Source organism: Palaemon carinicauda, chromosome 14, assembly GCF_036898095.1.
Source record: "Palaemon carinicauda isolate YSFRI2023 chromosome 14, ASM3689809v2, whole genome shotgun sequence".
NCBI classification, from domain to species: domain Eukaryota; kingdom Metazoa; phylum Arthropoda; class Malacostraca; order Decapoda; family Palaemonidae; genus Palaemon; species Palaemon carinicauda.
The window spans coordinates 44,725,370-44,740,790 of NC_090738.1; the positions used below are offsets into that span (position 1 = coordinate 44,725,370).

The window sequence follows — 15,421 nt, forward strand, 5'->3', positions numbered from 1 at the left end:
TGACCAAAGGAAAAAACTGAAAGGTTTTTCAATTAACAAGTTCCTTTAAAAATAGTATTTAAAACATTTAAGTTTGAAAGAAGAATGAACAAAACGTCAGAATCGATTTACTCTTCCCTGCAAAGTGAAACCGTGATTCTCTCTCTCTCTATCGTAACGATAGAGCGCAAACTGCGTAGCATAAACTAAACGTTAGTTCATCTTTGAAACAGTACTTTCATAAAATATCTACTAAAAAATATTCATTTAATAAGTTTTAAATCATTTGCTCTGTAAAAGTTATTTACGATTGAAAGGGCTCAACGTTGTTTAACTTCGGTTTCCAAGTTAGGACCGCCTACTCTCGGATTAGAGGAGGAATAGGAAAGGTCGCATATAAACAAATCATTAAAATTTATCTTGATGTTTATTATAAATGGAAAGCTAATCGAAGAGGCCTAATAAAGGCGGTTGAGATATAAAATATATAAAGGAAAATCTATAATTAATTTATAACGTGATAAGATAATTGCTAAAAGCCTAAAACACACTTCCGTACTAAGGGAAGGGTCGGCCATTTAAAAGTCAAAGAAAGTCCAAAAAAACAATCCAAAGTCATCAAAAATTAAATCTATCCAAAAACGAGTTCAAGATTTAAGTTGAAGATAAAACTCCTGCACTGCGAAAGCTCAAACCAAAAGGAAGTACTTCACCAAATATGTTGAGAAAACTCCAGGTTATACAGCGAGTATTGATACGTCTTGTCGTTAAGGCCGACAGAGAAAAATTGGGTCTGTTTACATGTATATGCGGTATCTGGCCGATAGTTGGCGCTAGTGGGCACACCCGCAACCTTCATAGCGATCGCTCGCGAGTTTTTGTGTGTTTTTTCTGTCGAGCCGCCAGAGGCTCAGCTATTATATATTCACCGGCTAAGTTAAATATTTAAAAACATGTTTTTCTGCTGTAATATAACTGCTTTTAGGTGTTTTTTCATAGGGTGGGAATGGATTGATTTTTTTTAGTTAATTTATATGGGAAAAATTGATCTGAGATACGAGCAAATTGACACAAGAGCTTGGGTCCTGGAATGCATTAAGCTTGTATCTCAAGGTATTACTGTATTGTGCTTTCAGTAACCAGTGTTAAAAGTGTGTTTACTAATAGAATGTTCGTAGAAATAATTACCTTTCGCTACTAGTCTAGCTTTTCTCTTAACTGCAGACTCTTACCACTGGCTCCCAGAAAATTTAGTTCTTCATGCGATTGATATTTGTACAGTACAGTACTCTGCTCCATAACACATGATTCAACAGCTTTCATTTTCTTGTCCTTGGATAGATAAACTTCCTGTACAATATGTCCCTTATATGTACGTCGTGTGATATACTGTAGGTACAATTGAATCAAACAATACAAAAGAAAAATTTATTTCTATGTGTACACAATCCTACTTTACTCAGTGATAGTTCCCTTTAATTCTAGTAGTCTATACATGAACTGTGATTCTCAGAGAAATTCTTGTTTCCTTTTCTAGTTTTGGCCAAATAGAGTTGGAGTCATCGGCCATAGTAATTTGCACAGTTATGCAGCCAGGTACAGTACTTTATAGATATGAGTATTTAAAAGGTACACAGCATAGATTATACTGTACATAAAGATAGATTAGTCAAGAGTAATTTGCATCATATTAAATATGCCCTTCGCAAGCTCACAGTTCCCAGATTACCTTACAGTTGAAGCGGACTCTGCTCAACACAGTTCAATAATCACTACTGTAACAATTGAGACATATTAATGAGTAAATTATGGATTGAAGTTCATCAATGCTGAAACACTAAAATTAACCTACATTTCAGTATTCCAACATTTTTACATCATAAAAAATTATTAACATCTATTCTTACAAGTCTTGTGAATTCAACACAATAGGTCTAGGTTAGTATATTAAACCTAATAAATAAAAAAGAAACTAAGCTACAGTTGTTGCAATATTTACAAGCCTCAATTAAATTACAACCAAAAATATGAAATTTTCTATATGCTAATAAAAATTTGTGTGAACAATTGTGTAGTACAGACAATCTTGAGCGATATTCATGGTTAACTTATGGCATACCATGACTTGACAACAATCCTACGGTGAACTGCAGATAATATATCTGAAATTATCACTAAACATTTAAACAGAATTTTTGCATACAAACATTAAAAGCAATTACTGCATTGACATTTTCCAATACAAATATTTTTAAACATTGCCAAAACAGAAAATTACCATATCTAATTTTAATTGCTTATGGGATATGATGCTTGATTGTTCATGTACAGTTGAAAAAAAAAAAAAGTAGCTATGGTAAAAGTAATGTCACTTGTGTAATTTCTCCCTGAAGAGGTAAAACATATTTAAAAATTAAGAAAATAAATTTTCATAAAACATCTTATTTTTAATTTTTCATTTTAGTAGATCAACAGGTGTAATAAGTCATAATACATGGTTTTCTGTTGACTAAATTCTTATTGAGTATTTAATAATTGTGGAATGAATTCAATTATTAAGCACTATTAAATGGCCTATAGTTTTTTGTAAACTTGATTTCAGCTGAGTATTAGATATTCATGATGTGCAGGGATTTATTATGCATTTCATGGATGGTTATGTATCCATTCTTTAAATCCACATAATTAAGCATTTCACATGGTTGGCAATGTATCAATTTTTTTATCAAGTTAATTCCTGTATTACATTGAACTTCAATATTAAATGGATCATAATGTAACTTTATGATAAACTTCCTATCATGTTAATTACACACTATTGTTGGCCTTTTAAAATCTGTTATCATCAGTCGCATAAAATCAATCAGCATTGCTGCTAAAGTCGAAGAGTAGCATAACAATACAATTTTTGCAATGCCAGCTTTGATATTCATAGCATTAGTTCAGTATATTTATGTACTCACCTGATACATAATACACTAAAAATGGAAAAATTGTATCTTGCAAGATAAGAGACCCTACAATCTCAAATCAATCAATACATATATTCCTTCATCGAAAGATGAAAGAGCCGTTTCCCTTCCTTCTCGTATTCAAAATCTAAATCTGTCCAGGTTCATTAGCCGTGGAGGTCGTCAGCTAGTAGTTGTATGGTCCATACTGCGAGCCATAATGGTAAGGACCAGGGTAACCATAACCATATGATGGATACTGCTGTTTCTGAGGGTACACTGTAAAGCAAATACAAACATCAACAACATACATCTAGCTTCTCTAAAACTGCACTCAATATGAGGAAAAATACTACGGCAGCTAACAACAATCAATTTAAGTACACTAAATCTCCAAGATAAGAACATTCAACTTATGAACTTTCAGAGATGAGAACCTGATATGCAATAAATTAAACATTTTCAAAATTCTTTAGGAAGAAATTGCTATAGGAGTTCTTGATATATATGTAAGGTAGCTTGCTAGTATTAGAAAAACCAGCAAACTCAAAAAAAAAAAAAAAAAAAAAAAGATGTCAAGTTAATCATGTTGGACTTGAAAACTTTTTGACAATAAGAGCCCACTCTTGGAAACTCAATTTTGTATCAAATCCTGAAAATGACAATTTAATCTATGATTTTTTAATAATTTATGAACACTACGAGTATATTGAATTCATGGACTACACTAACACTGTAAAAATGTTCACTGAAATGGTAAATATATCTATCAGCAATTATCAATATTTCCTGGTTACCGCACAAATCATGCACATAACATGAAGGGTTAATGTGTTATTTCATGCAAGTAACACACAAAGGGGTAAATAAATTGTTAATTGGCATGAATTGATAATCGTTAATCATTCTTATATACATCACTAACAAATGTAATTTTCATCCATGTCAAATGTTTTCAGATATATATTTGATTTTTCAAGAACTTCTTGACTAATACAATGGCCCCGAAAATTTTATTCTTTTCAAGCAATAATGTATTGACTTCCCAAGTACGCTACATTATTTCAAGATCTAAATACATGCATAACGGATCTGAATAATAATTATATTTTTCCGTAACCAAAGTAGTATAAAGATTTCTTCTCTAAATATAGTTACCCTAATATAGGTAAGTACATTAATGTATTAAGGGGGTCAATGGCTTTGTTAACTCCTTATCGCATCAGCATTTTTATTTTAGACATGAATTTTTCTTACAGATACAGTACTGTACTTTCATTTCTCATTTCCCCTGTTTTTTCTTTATACATTATGTAGAAATTTTAGGTTTACGAGTCTTGCTTTTTTAAGATCTCTTTATCTTCCACTTTCATTTACAGCAATCAGGAACTAAAAAATCTCTCTCCATTAGTTAAATTACTTCAAAATAATTTAAGCAGACCAATGGGACATTTCTAACCTGACAGTTCTACCAGCAATATTTTAAAAAGTATAAGGTAACAGAAGGGACACTTTAAACTGATTCCTATTGAACAACTAAGATCAAAGTTTCAAGGACAATTTACATAAAGAAAAAATAGTTATAATGATTGTTCTGTTAAAATGTTTCATACCATACTGAACTGATTAGTCTTTTCACTTAAAAGTTAGCTTACATTTTTGTGGTTTTGTTAAGCTACAGTACATTAACACTATAAGCTATTTCTACTGCCTTGAGTAAAATAAAATAATTTAATCTTTAAAAGACAACTTTGATAAAGAACTAACTTCTCAAAATTACATCTTAATCACCATAAGAAGAATATCCCAGTAGAGAATATACAACTATCTACCATTAATATTAAGCTAACAAGACTGATCAAACTTATACATTTTCTAATCTAAAGACTCTCAAGTAGTCATTTCTTGTTCTATCTTTCTTTCCGCTTAAAATATTAGTTTTTCCCAACTGTCTTTTCCCCAATTATTCTTTAAATATTTTCCTGAACCTTGTTGCAACATATACTGTTAATAATATTATGGCTTCATCAAACATTACTGCTAATATTGTGCACAATCACAAACGTTGTGCTGTGTAACACTATTTAACATCTCTTCTTGTCCACCAGTCTTTTCATGGGGCATAGATCCGAAAACATTCCATTCTCCAATTAAATTAGCGTACCAAAGAATTTATTCTAGCACTACAGTATAATACTTTACATACCTGTCATCCTGAAATAAGCTGAAAACAATGTGGTAAAATAATTTTTCAACATTCAGTAATTTAATGTGCAACTACTATCGTTACATATGAATATAATTTGCCACACTCGTATGATTAAGTGGATGCAAGACCAGGTGCCTGTTACTAATGATTAGAATTACAAAATACAGTGAATATATATATACAACTACTTGCTAGTTAGGACTATCATACAAATCAAAATGTAATTAAACCCAGGCACAAGTGAGATATGCAGCCATAGGCATGTGAGGCATTACCAGGCATGAGATAGGCCATGTTCTTTGCATCCTCACGTTCGCGCTCACTACGAAGGCACACAGATGCGCCCGAGAAGAGTAGGGCAGAGATGAGTGCCCAGCCGACGCCAATCCAGGCGATGAAGTAGGACCAGTCGTACATAACGGCGGTGTTCTCACGCAACAGCTGTAATACCACAACCATGAAGCATTAACTAAAAGCTTTGCCTCACTAGTGTCTCCACCACAATTCAGGTTTTGGATTAGGGTTACAATGACCTCATACCACATGTTAATTTGTATTAAGGCAGAAGAGGAGCTGAAAAATTAATTTGAAGATACAGCAAACTCTCGACAAAGAGCGGGGTACCTATGGATGATAATCGAAGATAGAAACCAAATTTTATCAATGGTGTGAGATCATATGACTTGAACCCAAAAATGAGATTTCCTTCAACTGCTGTCTGTAGGTTTTTCCTGAACCTGAAACTAGTCTAGGCTGGCATCAACTACTGCTTGTGTCTCATACACAGACAAATAACTGCCAGGTTCTAGAAAATGGTAGTCACTGTACATGGATTCTATTTGTTACAGAAATTGTGTCAAACTTAATTCAAAATGCCAACTTTGCTAACTTTTAATATAGAATTTAAGCATGACAAATAGAAAAAACTCTTGGTATAATATGGTTTAATTATTAATTGCATTGTAAATATCCCAAATTGACTAAAAAAAAATATACTATTGAGAATTAAAAAGTAAATAAAATATACAACTGTATCTCTATTTTTACAAGTGGATCTGAATTTCAGATAAAAAATTTTAGAGTTTCATATCACAAGAGCAAATGAATAAAGAGAACAGCTCTGACAAGGCTACTAATGATGACTAACAATCAAGTATGATTAGAGATTTCAATCCATTAAAAAAATATAAAATAATCTTTAATAATAATTTACTGAAATTTTAAGAATCATAATCTAGAGGAAGTCATTGTACATACCTCCACCAACTTTTAAAACCTATGAGCATAGATTTAAGAATGCATGAATGGATTTCGATGGAACCATTGACAGGAGTGACTTCCAAAATAAGGCAACCACTTTTGTTGACTGCAATTCATAAATCTTCCAATTAAATTTATTGATATTGTAAAGTTACGGAAAAATTACCAAGTTGATAAAAGTCTAGGTGAATTTTTTTTAGTTTACTTTAGTCCTGTCAGTTTAAAAAGAAAAAAGGAACAAAAACAAGAATTTAGAATGATGATTTTTACTAGAGTTTAATATTCAAAGTTGGCACTTTAAGAACTTGACTGATCCTTCCTTCTATCCTATACTGTAGTTCAAATGAGAGCTTATACTGTACTCTGGCTTGGCGAGAGGAATGTATGATTAATAGTGATTTTTAAAAACAGATCTATTGTCTACCACTGCATTTTTATGTTTACAGTAATAAAATATAATTATCATCAACAAAACATTTCATCCACCATTTATTAAAGAGCAAAGTTTCTCAAACATTACTTGTGAAATTGTCCACTATTTATGAGGCACAAAAGTTTCCCTGCCTCAGTTAACTGCAGTCCTAAATATACCTGTTTACAACTTATAAAAGCCATGACAGACTACCATTTCCTTTTCTAGACTGGTGAGTGTATCATGCACATTAACAAAACCATGCGAGTTAGTATGGTGATGGTGGACGGGACAAAATTGCTACGAAGATCAGCGGTCGATCATTTACACATATGGTCATCGACAAGGCTTATACCTGGCATAATGTACTGCATCTGCTTAGCCTGTTCACGCTGCTGTTCACCTTGCATACACTGTGATGCCCCAAGGAAGAGGCAGAAGGCTACCAGTGCCATGCCAGTGCCAACCCATGAAATCATGTATGACCAGTCGTATTGAATACTGGTGGAGTCCTGTAAGGTCTAAGGGGAAAGGAAGGTGGGATAAAACAAGAAATCAGGAGGAAAAAGAAAGGGGAAAAAACATAAGTTCTTAACAGAAGGTGGAGAGACTTTCCAACAGAGGAATTATTGAGATAAAGGATCGAGGTATTTACGAGACTACTACAAACCTTTTAAGAGTTCAAGTTTGTGTTAAAGATATTTTGGATAAGATAGAGTATTAGACTTAAGAGGAGTTAGAAGGCAGTTGATTAAAATTACATATATGAAACACTACTTTATACTAGGAGTAAATATTCTAAACTAGAAAACACTACGTACTGGGAGTAAATAATCTAAACTGGAAAACACTACTTTATACTGGGAGTAAATCATCTAAACTGGAAAACACTACTTTATTTATACTGGGAGTAAATCATCTAAACTGGAAAACCCTACTGTACTTAATACTGCGAGTAAATATTCTAAACTGGAAAACACTACAGTACTTTATTTATACTGCGAGTAAATATTCTAAACTGGAAAACACTACAGTACTTTATTTATACTGCGAGTAAATATTCTAAACTGGAAAACACTATTTTATACTGGCAGTAAATAATCTAAACTGGAAAACACTACTGTAATTAATACTGGAAGTATATATTCTAAATTGGAAAACACTACTTTATACTGGGAATGAATAATCTAAACTGGAAAACATTACTTTATACTGGGAGTAAAAATTCTAAAGTGGATTATCATCATCATCTTCTCCTATGCCTATTGACACAAAGGGTCTCAGTTAAATTTCACCAGTCGTCTCCATTATGAGATTATTAATACTTCTTCATTCATCTGCTGTTACTTCACATTTCAATAATCCTCAGCCATTTCTAATCCTGTCCTGCCATTTAACTCCCAATATTCTTCTGATGGCTTTGTTCTCAAATCTACAAAATCTGTTTGAGATTGTTTCATTGTCATAACTCAACCCAAGTCCACACAGTAACACTGATCTCAGTAAACAGATATATAAAGTGGATACTTGGGAGTAAATATCATAAACTGGAAAACACTAATTTATATTGGGAATATATATTCTGAGCTGAATTCAATACTTTATACTAAACTGGGAAAAACACTAATTTATACCGAGAATAAATATTCTGAACTGGAAAACAATACTTTATATTGGGAGTAAATATTCTAAACTGGGTAAACAATACTTTATACTGGGAGTAAGTATTCTAAAGTAAATATCAGAGTAAATATTCTAAACTGGGTAAACAATACTTTATACTGGGAGTAAGTATTCTAAAGTAAATATCAGAGTAAATATTCTAAACTGGATAACACTAATTTAGACTGGGAGTAAATACTATAAACTGGATACTGGGAGTAAATGCTTCATCTTAACTGGATACTAGGAGTAAATATCATAAACTGGGTAACAATACTTCATACTGGGATACTGGGTATAAATACTCTAAACTGGTTACCGAGAGTAAAATATTTTAAATTGGAAAACAATAATTCATACTGGGAGTAAATATAATAAACTGGATACTAGGAGTAAATTCTTAACTGGAAAACACTACTTTATATACTGGATTAAAAACATTACTATGATTGAAAAAGTATGAAGGAATCTATATCTGATTTTAAAGACTTGTGAAATCAAAAAAATAACTATCTTCAAGATATCCTTCTTACTTAGCACTTCTTGAAATTAACTTTAAAAGGAGTTTATAAATTTCTCAATCATTATTTGTCCAAGATCAATTCTCATATGATAGAATCCTAAATCTAGAGCATTGCTCGTAATGTAAAATGTAACAATAGCTATGTGAAACTAATAATTCAAAATGATGACAAATGTTTCAGGAAGTACTGTATCAAGTTACCTCGCTCCAAGAGGCCTTCCATGGCTCGTTCTTCAGCTTCTCATCCTCGTAGTATTCAACTCCATGCCACAATCCCATACCACCAGCAGAGAAGAGGCCTTAGGCGTAGAAAAGAAAAGTTACCGTACGTCATGTCACAAAATTTTCTTAAAAAAATGACAGATTTTCTTAATACATTTATTGAATGCTCCTTAAGTACACTCAAAATAAGCTTTAGATTCTCAAAATATCTTAACTTATCTTCCTGTGTCCGATTCTACGCACTATTCTAAAAAAAATCTTCTATTCAAGGATTTACATTAACCATTACAACACTAGGAAAATTTTAACAAGTGATAGAAAAAAAAAATACTTTTCCCTGAAAAACTATGATATAAACTCCAATGCAGGTATTTGTTAAATTCTCTAGCATTTTTACTACGTAACATGTACTCCACTGTATTGGAAAACGCTTAAAGTATTAATTTTCACAGCTTTATTATAACACCATACTTCCCTCGTTAACAACTGAGAAAGATGAAACTTCCTTTGATTTTGCAATGCATGAAAGAAACAGATATTGCAATATGATTATAAACGATATACCAAAATGGATTGCATTAAATACTGATCAAATGCACTTCATAATGTGTCTCTCAAAAACAACAAGTCACTAGCTTTTTATTGACATTCTTTCTAAGCAAAATAAGGGCTTTCTTTAACAACCATCCTTGTTACAAAAATTATATATGATGATGCTTATTAAAGGTCATGAATAAAAAAAATATACCTAATATTAAGAATTTTGAATAAGTTGAAAAACATTCGAAAACATAAGTACAGGTTTATGATGGACATTCTGTCCCTGCATTCAGTAATAGCGTTAGAACAGTGTTTGAAGTTTTTTTTTTAATATGGCATTTTGTGTTAATGATCCATCCTCTCTCTCTCTCTCTCTCTCTCTCTCTCTCTCTCTCTCTCTCTCTCTCTCTCTCTCTCTCTTCAGAACTACATGTTCCAAAGTTATGCTTAGGGTTATAGTAAATTATTAAGCCATTATCTGACATAACTTCCAAATTAAAATAATTTCTGAAGATTGTTTGTTTTATCATACATGGCTTTGAATTTCAATGATTTTTTATTATGGAAGTAAACTAAATAATTGTGAATGTTCCCATTATCTAACACTGCCTTTAAAGAGGGTGTGATAAACTATTAAGATCTTGTTTATACCTTCAGCCTTAAATGGTTCTTACTCCTTCCATTTTGACATCACTGATAACAGCTGATAGTGTTGATAATCATAATATTTACAATAACAACCTCTAAACAACACACAGGAGCAAGGATGGGTTTCGAGGCAGATCTATTTATACAATACTAGTAAATTTCTGAAGAAAAACAAATTAACGCAGATAGGAAATATCAACAATCAAAAGCTGCGCACTACTGTACATACATGCAAGGAGCATGAGGATGGCTGTAGAGGCGATGTTCCCTGGAGATCTTCGCCAGCATCCGGCAACTCCAGTCCAGAAGGCGACGAAGACGAAGAAGAATGACACAATGAAGAGCGCGATCATCGAACGAGCCATATCTGTTGTGGGAAAAATTATCTTTCAATATTTTTATGGTCAAGGAGCCATATGTTCAGCTAATTCGTGCAAATGCTCCTCACCATCATGGTCATTCGACTTTTAAACAAACATTCAACACAATCTAAATTGAACACAACCAACAACACGTTAGAATACAATAATGTGGGATAACCTTAAACACATATTAGAGTTTTAAGTATGAAAATTTTTCGAGATATTTTACAATGAAACACTTTCCTCTAAAAGTAATCATCAACTCACAATGATGATAATTACAATTCTGGTGATAAACAATACATAAAGACTGTTAGGGAAATGTGTGTGCGTGTGTGTGTGTGTAGATTGCCTTGCCTTATGCAAGACTGGGGCTCTTGCGCTGGCAACCCGTACGAGAATGTAAATGTATTGTTTTAATTTAACTTTGAGAGAGAGAATTAGGGAAGGAGAACAGCTTCCAACTAGCCTATCTAACATGGACAATGAACACCCTACGAGAGGTAGCCTACTTGGAGAGTCGGAGACAAGGTCTATAGCGAGAGAGAAATTGTGTAGGCGTCCATAACGCGGATTATCTCAGAACTTCTATCGAATCCCTAAGTCTTTGTGGCAGGTGTTCTTCCATTAATCTTTAACGGCCTGGCTCTGGCTGATAACGCTGATGACTCACCTACCTACACAAGGCCAGGTTTGACTGGAGGATAATTAAAGACTTTTCAAGATTTTTTATAATTTTATTTTCGTCTCTACTTTTTCATTTTATACGTTCCAATAAGGCAATGTTGCGGCCAAAATTAGTACCTCCACCTGCCACATTTGTACCTCACTCTTTCTCTAGTTAGTTGCATCTCAGTGTACTGTACAAACCTGACTTTCAGCATAAGCAGCTGAGTACGCCATTCCCAGTGCTCGCCTTTTAATATAATTTAGGGCGAAATTAATATTCTTGAGAGAGAGAGAGAGAGAGAGCAGAGAGAGAGAGAGAGAGAGAGAGAGAGAGAGAGAGAGAGAGAGAGAGAGAGAGAATCTAAAACTCTATTCAGAGCTCGATACGGCAAATAAAATATAACAATCAAGCATATTGTATATTATTTACGTAATCTTTTAAACAAATTACAAGGAGAATATTTATTCGTTACATGCCGTATGCTAACAAGAGGTTTCGTTTATTTCCTTGTCCCCTTCCTTTCCGATTTGTAAAGTTCCAAAAACCCACCACTTAACAAATCGCGTAGAAATTCTATATTAGAAATGCAGAATTGAATTTCGAGCAGGTAAAAAATAAGAAAAAAGAAGTTTTATTTTCCTGAATATAAAAGACGATAAAGAGAAATTCCGAGTGGTTATTTTCTCTTTTTTTTCTGTTCTGTTCACCAGATAATCACCCAGGTCCAGTGAAGACTTACGAAACAAAAAAGGGTGAATACTTCGGGATCCCTTTTTACAAGGTTGTCCCTTGAGGTAGTAGGAGGCGAACCAGGAATGCTACGCGAACTGAAGATGCCAACTTTTATTTTGACTAAACTATTTAATCGACCAATAAGATATATTTAATAAAATAGAGAAAAACCTATGTTAAAATTATTATTGGGAATGCAAAAAGAGGGTATTAAACAAGGTAGTATTTACAAGAGAGAAATAGTATTTGAGGACTGAGACCGCGGTGTGCTGAAGCGAAGGTAGTTTGAAGACAGGATAATAACCATTGAACCTCCAAAACCTTTAATTATCATGGTCTCTGGTGTGTGTGTGTGTGTGTGTGATCTTGAAACTTAGGAATTCAGGAAGAAAAACAAAACTGAATAAATAAAATTACAAATTTCTATCATGCGAGGGAGTTGTTTATTATTAAAAGATTAACCGGCCCAATGAGAGAGAGAGAGAGAGAGAGAGAGAGAGAGAGAGAGAGAGAGACCCGCACCAGTACACCTTCTGATTATTGTAATATAGTTGCCAATTGTCATGAAAAAAAAGTCCCCCTACATCAAACAGTTTAGCTTTCTCAAGAGTCTTAAACTACATCGGCCACTTACAGTTTTATTTCGCTAACAATATCGTAAATAAGCGTTTCTTCCGTGTTAATAAATTGTATAAAAAAATGAATAAATTAATGCCAACGCATTTCTAATATCTAAATATAATTAGTGATGGTAGGTTATGGCATAATCTGTTAAAGTTTCTCCTTTCATTAAAAGGCAAAATCAGAACGACACAAGAATAAAAGCAAGGAAATTTCTCAAAAATCAAGAGAAAAACAATATTAACTAACAAGCCAATTAGACAAATCATCCACAAATTCCGTATGCAAGACAACAATCATGCATACAAATCATACTTCCCCCGAGCGTATCAAACCGAGAATCACAACTAAACATCCCTGTTTGCAGTATTTGGTTTTCTCGGTGCACTGAATTCGAGATGGAAAAGATGACACCTCGAGTCAAGGCCAGGCGATGGGAAACGGACAATTAGGACGCCTCTTCTGATTCAGCGAACAAGAGGAAGAAGGATTGTCACTTTTGTTTCTCCCAGACTTGTGGCGAGGGGCGGGGGAATGGGTGGGAAATGGAGGATGATGGGGAGGGCGAAGCGAATAAGAGGATGAGAGGGAAGGGGGATGAGCTGCTCTGTTGGTGATGGGCTTTTCAGGGTCAATCTAATCTCTTTCCTTTCCTCACCCTTCGACCACCTCTAGCCTGATGTGGACTCCCTGTTACTGACGCCATATTCATATTAGCTTGCTACATTACTAAGGAATAAAAACTATTCAAACGGAAATATATAGAGAAATATGTACATCAGGATGTGCTCAAGTAAACACCACAGATTCGTACTAATTACTTTGTGTGTGGGCGGACAGGAAGGTGGGCGTGGGTGTAGGCGCGTGCTCCACTCCCAAAATGCCTACTCAGGCAAGCGTTCTTTTCATGGCGAAATATTCCAGGCACGTAAACGAGCCTTCACAGAGAACCGACTCATCACGCTAATGACGGAAGCATCGGCATTTGCAACGCATCGCTGACTTTAATGGGACCCCTTCGTTGTTACAAAGGAGGGTCAAGGAAGGACAAACTTGGCGAAGGATCCGCCAAAGGAATGTTTAGAAGCCATTGCCGTTTTTTAAATACAAATGCCACACACAACTTATAATTTGTAAAAAAAAAAAAAAAAAAGGTTTATAATTTGTAAAAAAAAATAAAAACAAATGGTTTTCCTTTCCATTGTTTGCTATGGTAATCCTTGAATTTGCGAAACTGAATACTTTATGTCCTTCCCTTACTCATGAGACCAGCAAAAACTTGCACTCGAATTGCACTGTGAATGAACATATAAAGCTAACAATAAAATCATCCCAGACGTCAGCCAAAGTTGTAAATTCACAGTGCAGTCGATTAATCTTTCTGTAATGCCAATCAGGAATAGCTCATACATACTAATATTTTACTTCGGCACTTCTCGTCCTTCCGTTCTCTCCGTCAAAACCTTCCATGCCTCAGAAGGTTATGACGGACGTTTCAAAGTATGTTCCGTATTTATTCTTTCAGTATGTCGGTTCTGTCTTGAATTTTGCTCGATTTAATCGAATGTAGAGGCTTGGACTACCAGTGTACGCCATCTTGACGATTGGTATACTTCATATTCATATATAGCCCACCAACAATATATATGATTTAATCGAATGTAGAGGCTTGGACTACCAGTGTACGCCATCTTGACGATTGGTATACTTCATATTCATATATAGCCCACCAACAATATATATGATTTAATCGAATGTAGAGGCTTGGACTACCAGTGTACGCCATCTTGACGATTGGTATACTTCATATTCATATATAGCCCACCAACAATATATATATATATAATATATATATATATATACACACACACACACACACATATATATATATATATATATATATATATATATATATAAACAGGATTCTTTCTAAATATCCGTATTTTTTTCTTTTAAGTCTGGGTGCATAAGGAAGGCACAGCAGTAAGTATATGGCTGATGTTGGCTCTATACTATTTTAGATAACAACAACAATGTTTACATCGGACATACAGACACACTGTATTAAAGAGCCTTTACATAACCAACTGCTACTCGCAACAGACGTCATAAAGTAGTCTGCTGCAAGTTTTCGAGTTGTAAAGACATAAAAAAACCTGGCAACTGAGGGTGGTTTAGATCAACCAACATAGATTTGTCGTTTTATGATGTTATAAACCAATCTCATACACGGGAAATTGAATTTTTACTACCATTAGCATCCCTCCCTGTAGGTCCCATCAAAAATGACGTAAAAATATAAAATAAGAGTAATCAGTCATGCTTTTAACTTGGAGGATAGTCGAAAATTACTAATATTTACAAGCAATCCTGTTGATATATATACTGTTGATGGGCTATCTATGAATATGAAGTACAACAACGATCGTCAAGATGGCGTACACAGGTATCCCAAACATCTATATACGATAAAATCAAGGAAAATTCAAGACTGAAGCGACATACTGAAAGAATAAATACGGTACATAATTTGAAACGTCCGTCATAGCCTTCCCTCCTCCTCTTCTCCCTCAAAATAAGAAAGAACCCAAGGTCGTACATGCCTTTGCCAAACGCCTGTTGTGACAGGC

The 15,421-nt window shown here is 33.9% G+C and overlaps 1 protein-coding gene across 3 annotated transcripts in view; it reads right to left on the minus strand.

The window, feature by feature from the left end:
• Window positions 1-1,393: 1,393 nt before the first annotated feature.
• LOC137653562 (transmembrane protein 114) overlaps window positions 1,394-15,421 on the minus strand; it is a 107,613-nt gene continuing 93,585 nt past the window's right edge. For 2 of the 3 annotated variants that reach the window (XM_068387069.1, XM_068387067.1), the window contains exons 4-7: window positions 10,636-10,773; window positions 9,198-9,295; window positions 7,167-7,332; window positions 1,394-3,209 (exon numbers count right to left, since the gene is read on the minus strand). In XM_068387069.1, coding sequence (XP_068243170.1) covers window positions 3,118-3,209; window positions 7,167-7,332; window positions 9,198-9,295; window positions 10,636-10,773 — 494 coding nt within the window. In that variant the 3' untranslated portion in view covers window positions 1,394-3,117. Of the gene's footprint in view, window positions 3,210-5,414; window positions 5,581-7,166; window positions 7,333-9,197; window positions 9,296-10,635; window positions 10,774-15,421 lie in introns of all 3 variants that reach the window. The other variant, XM_068387068.1, reaches the window with a different exon arrangement.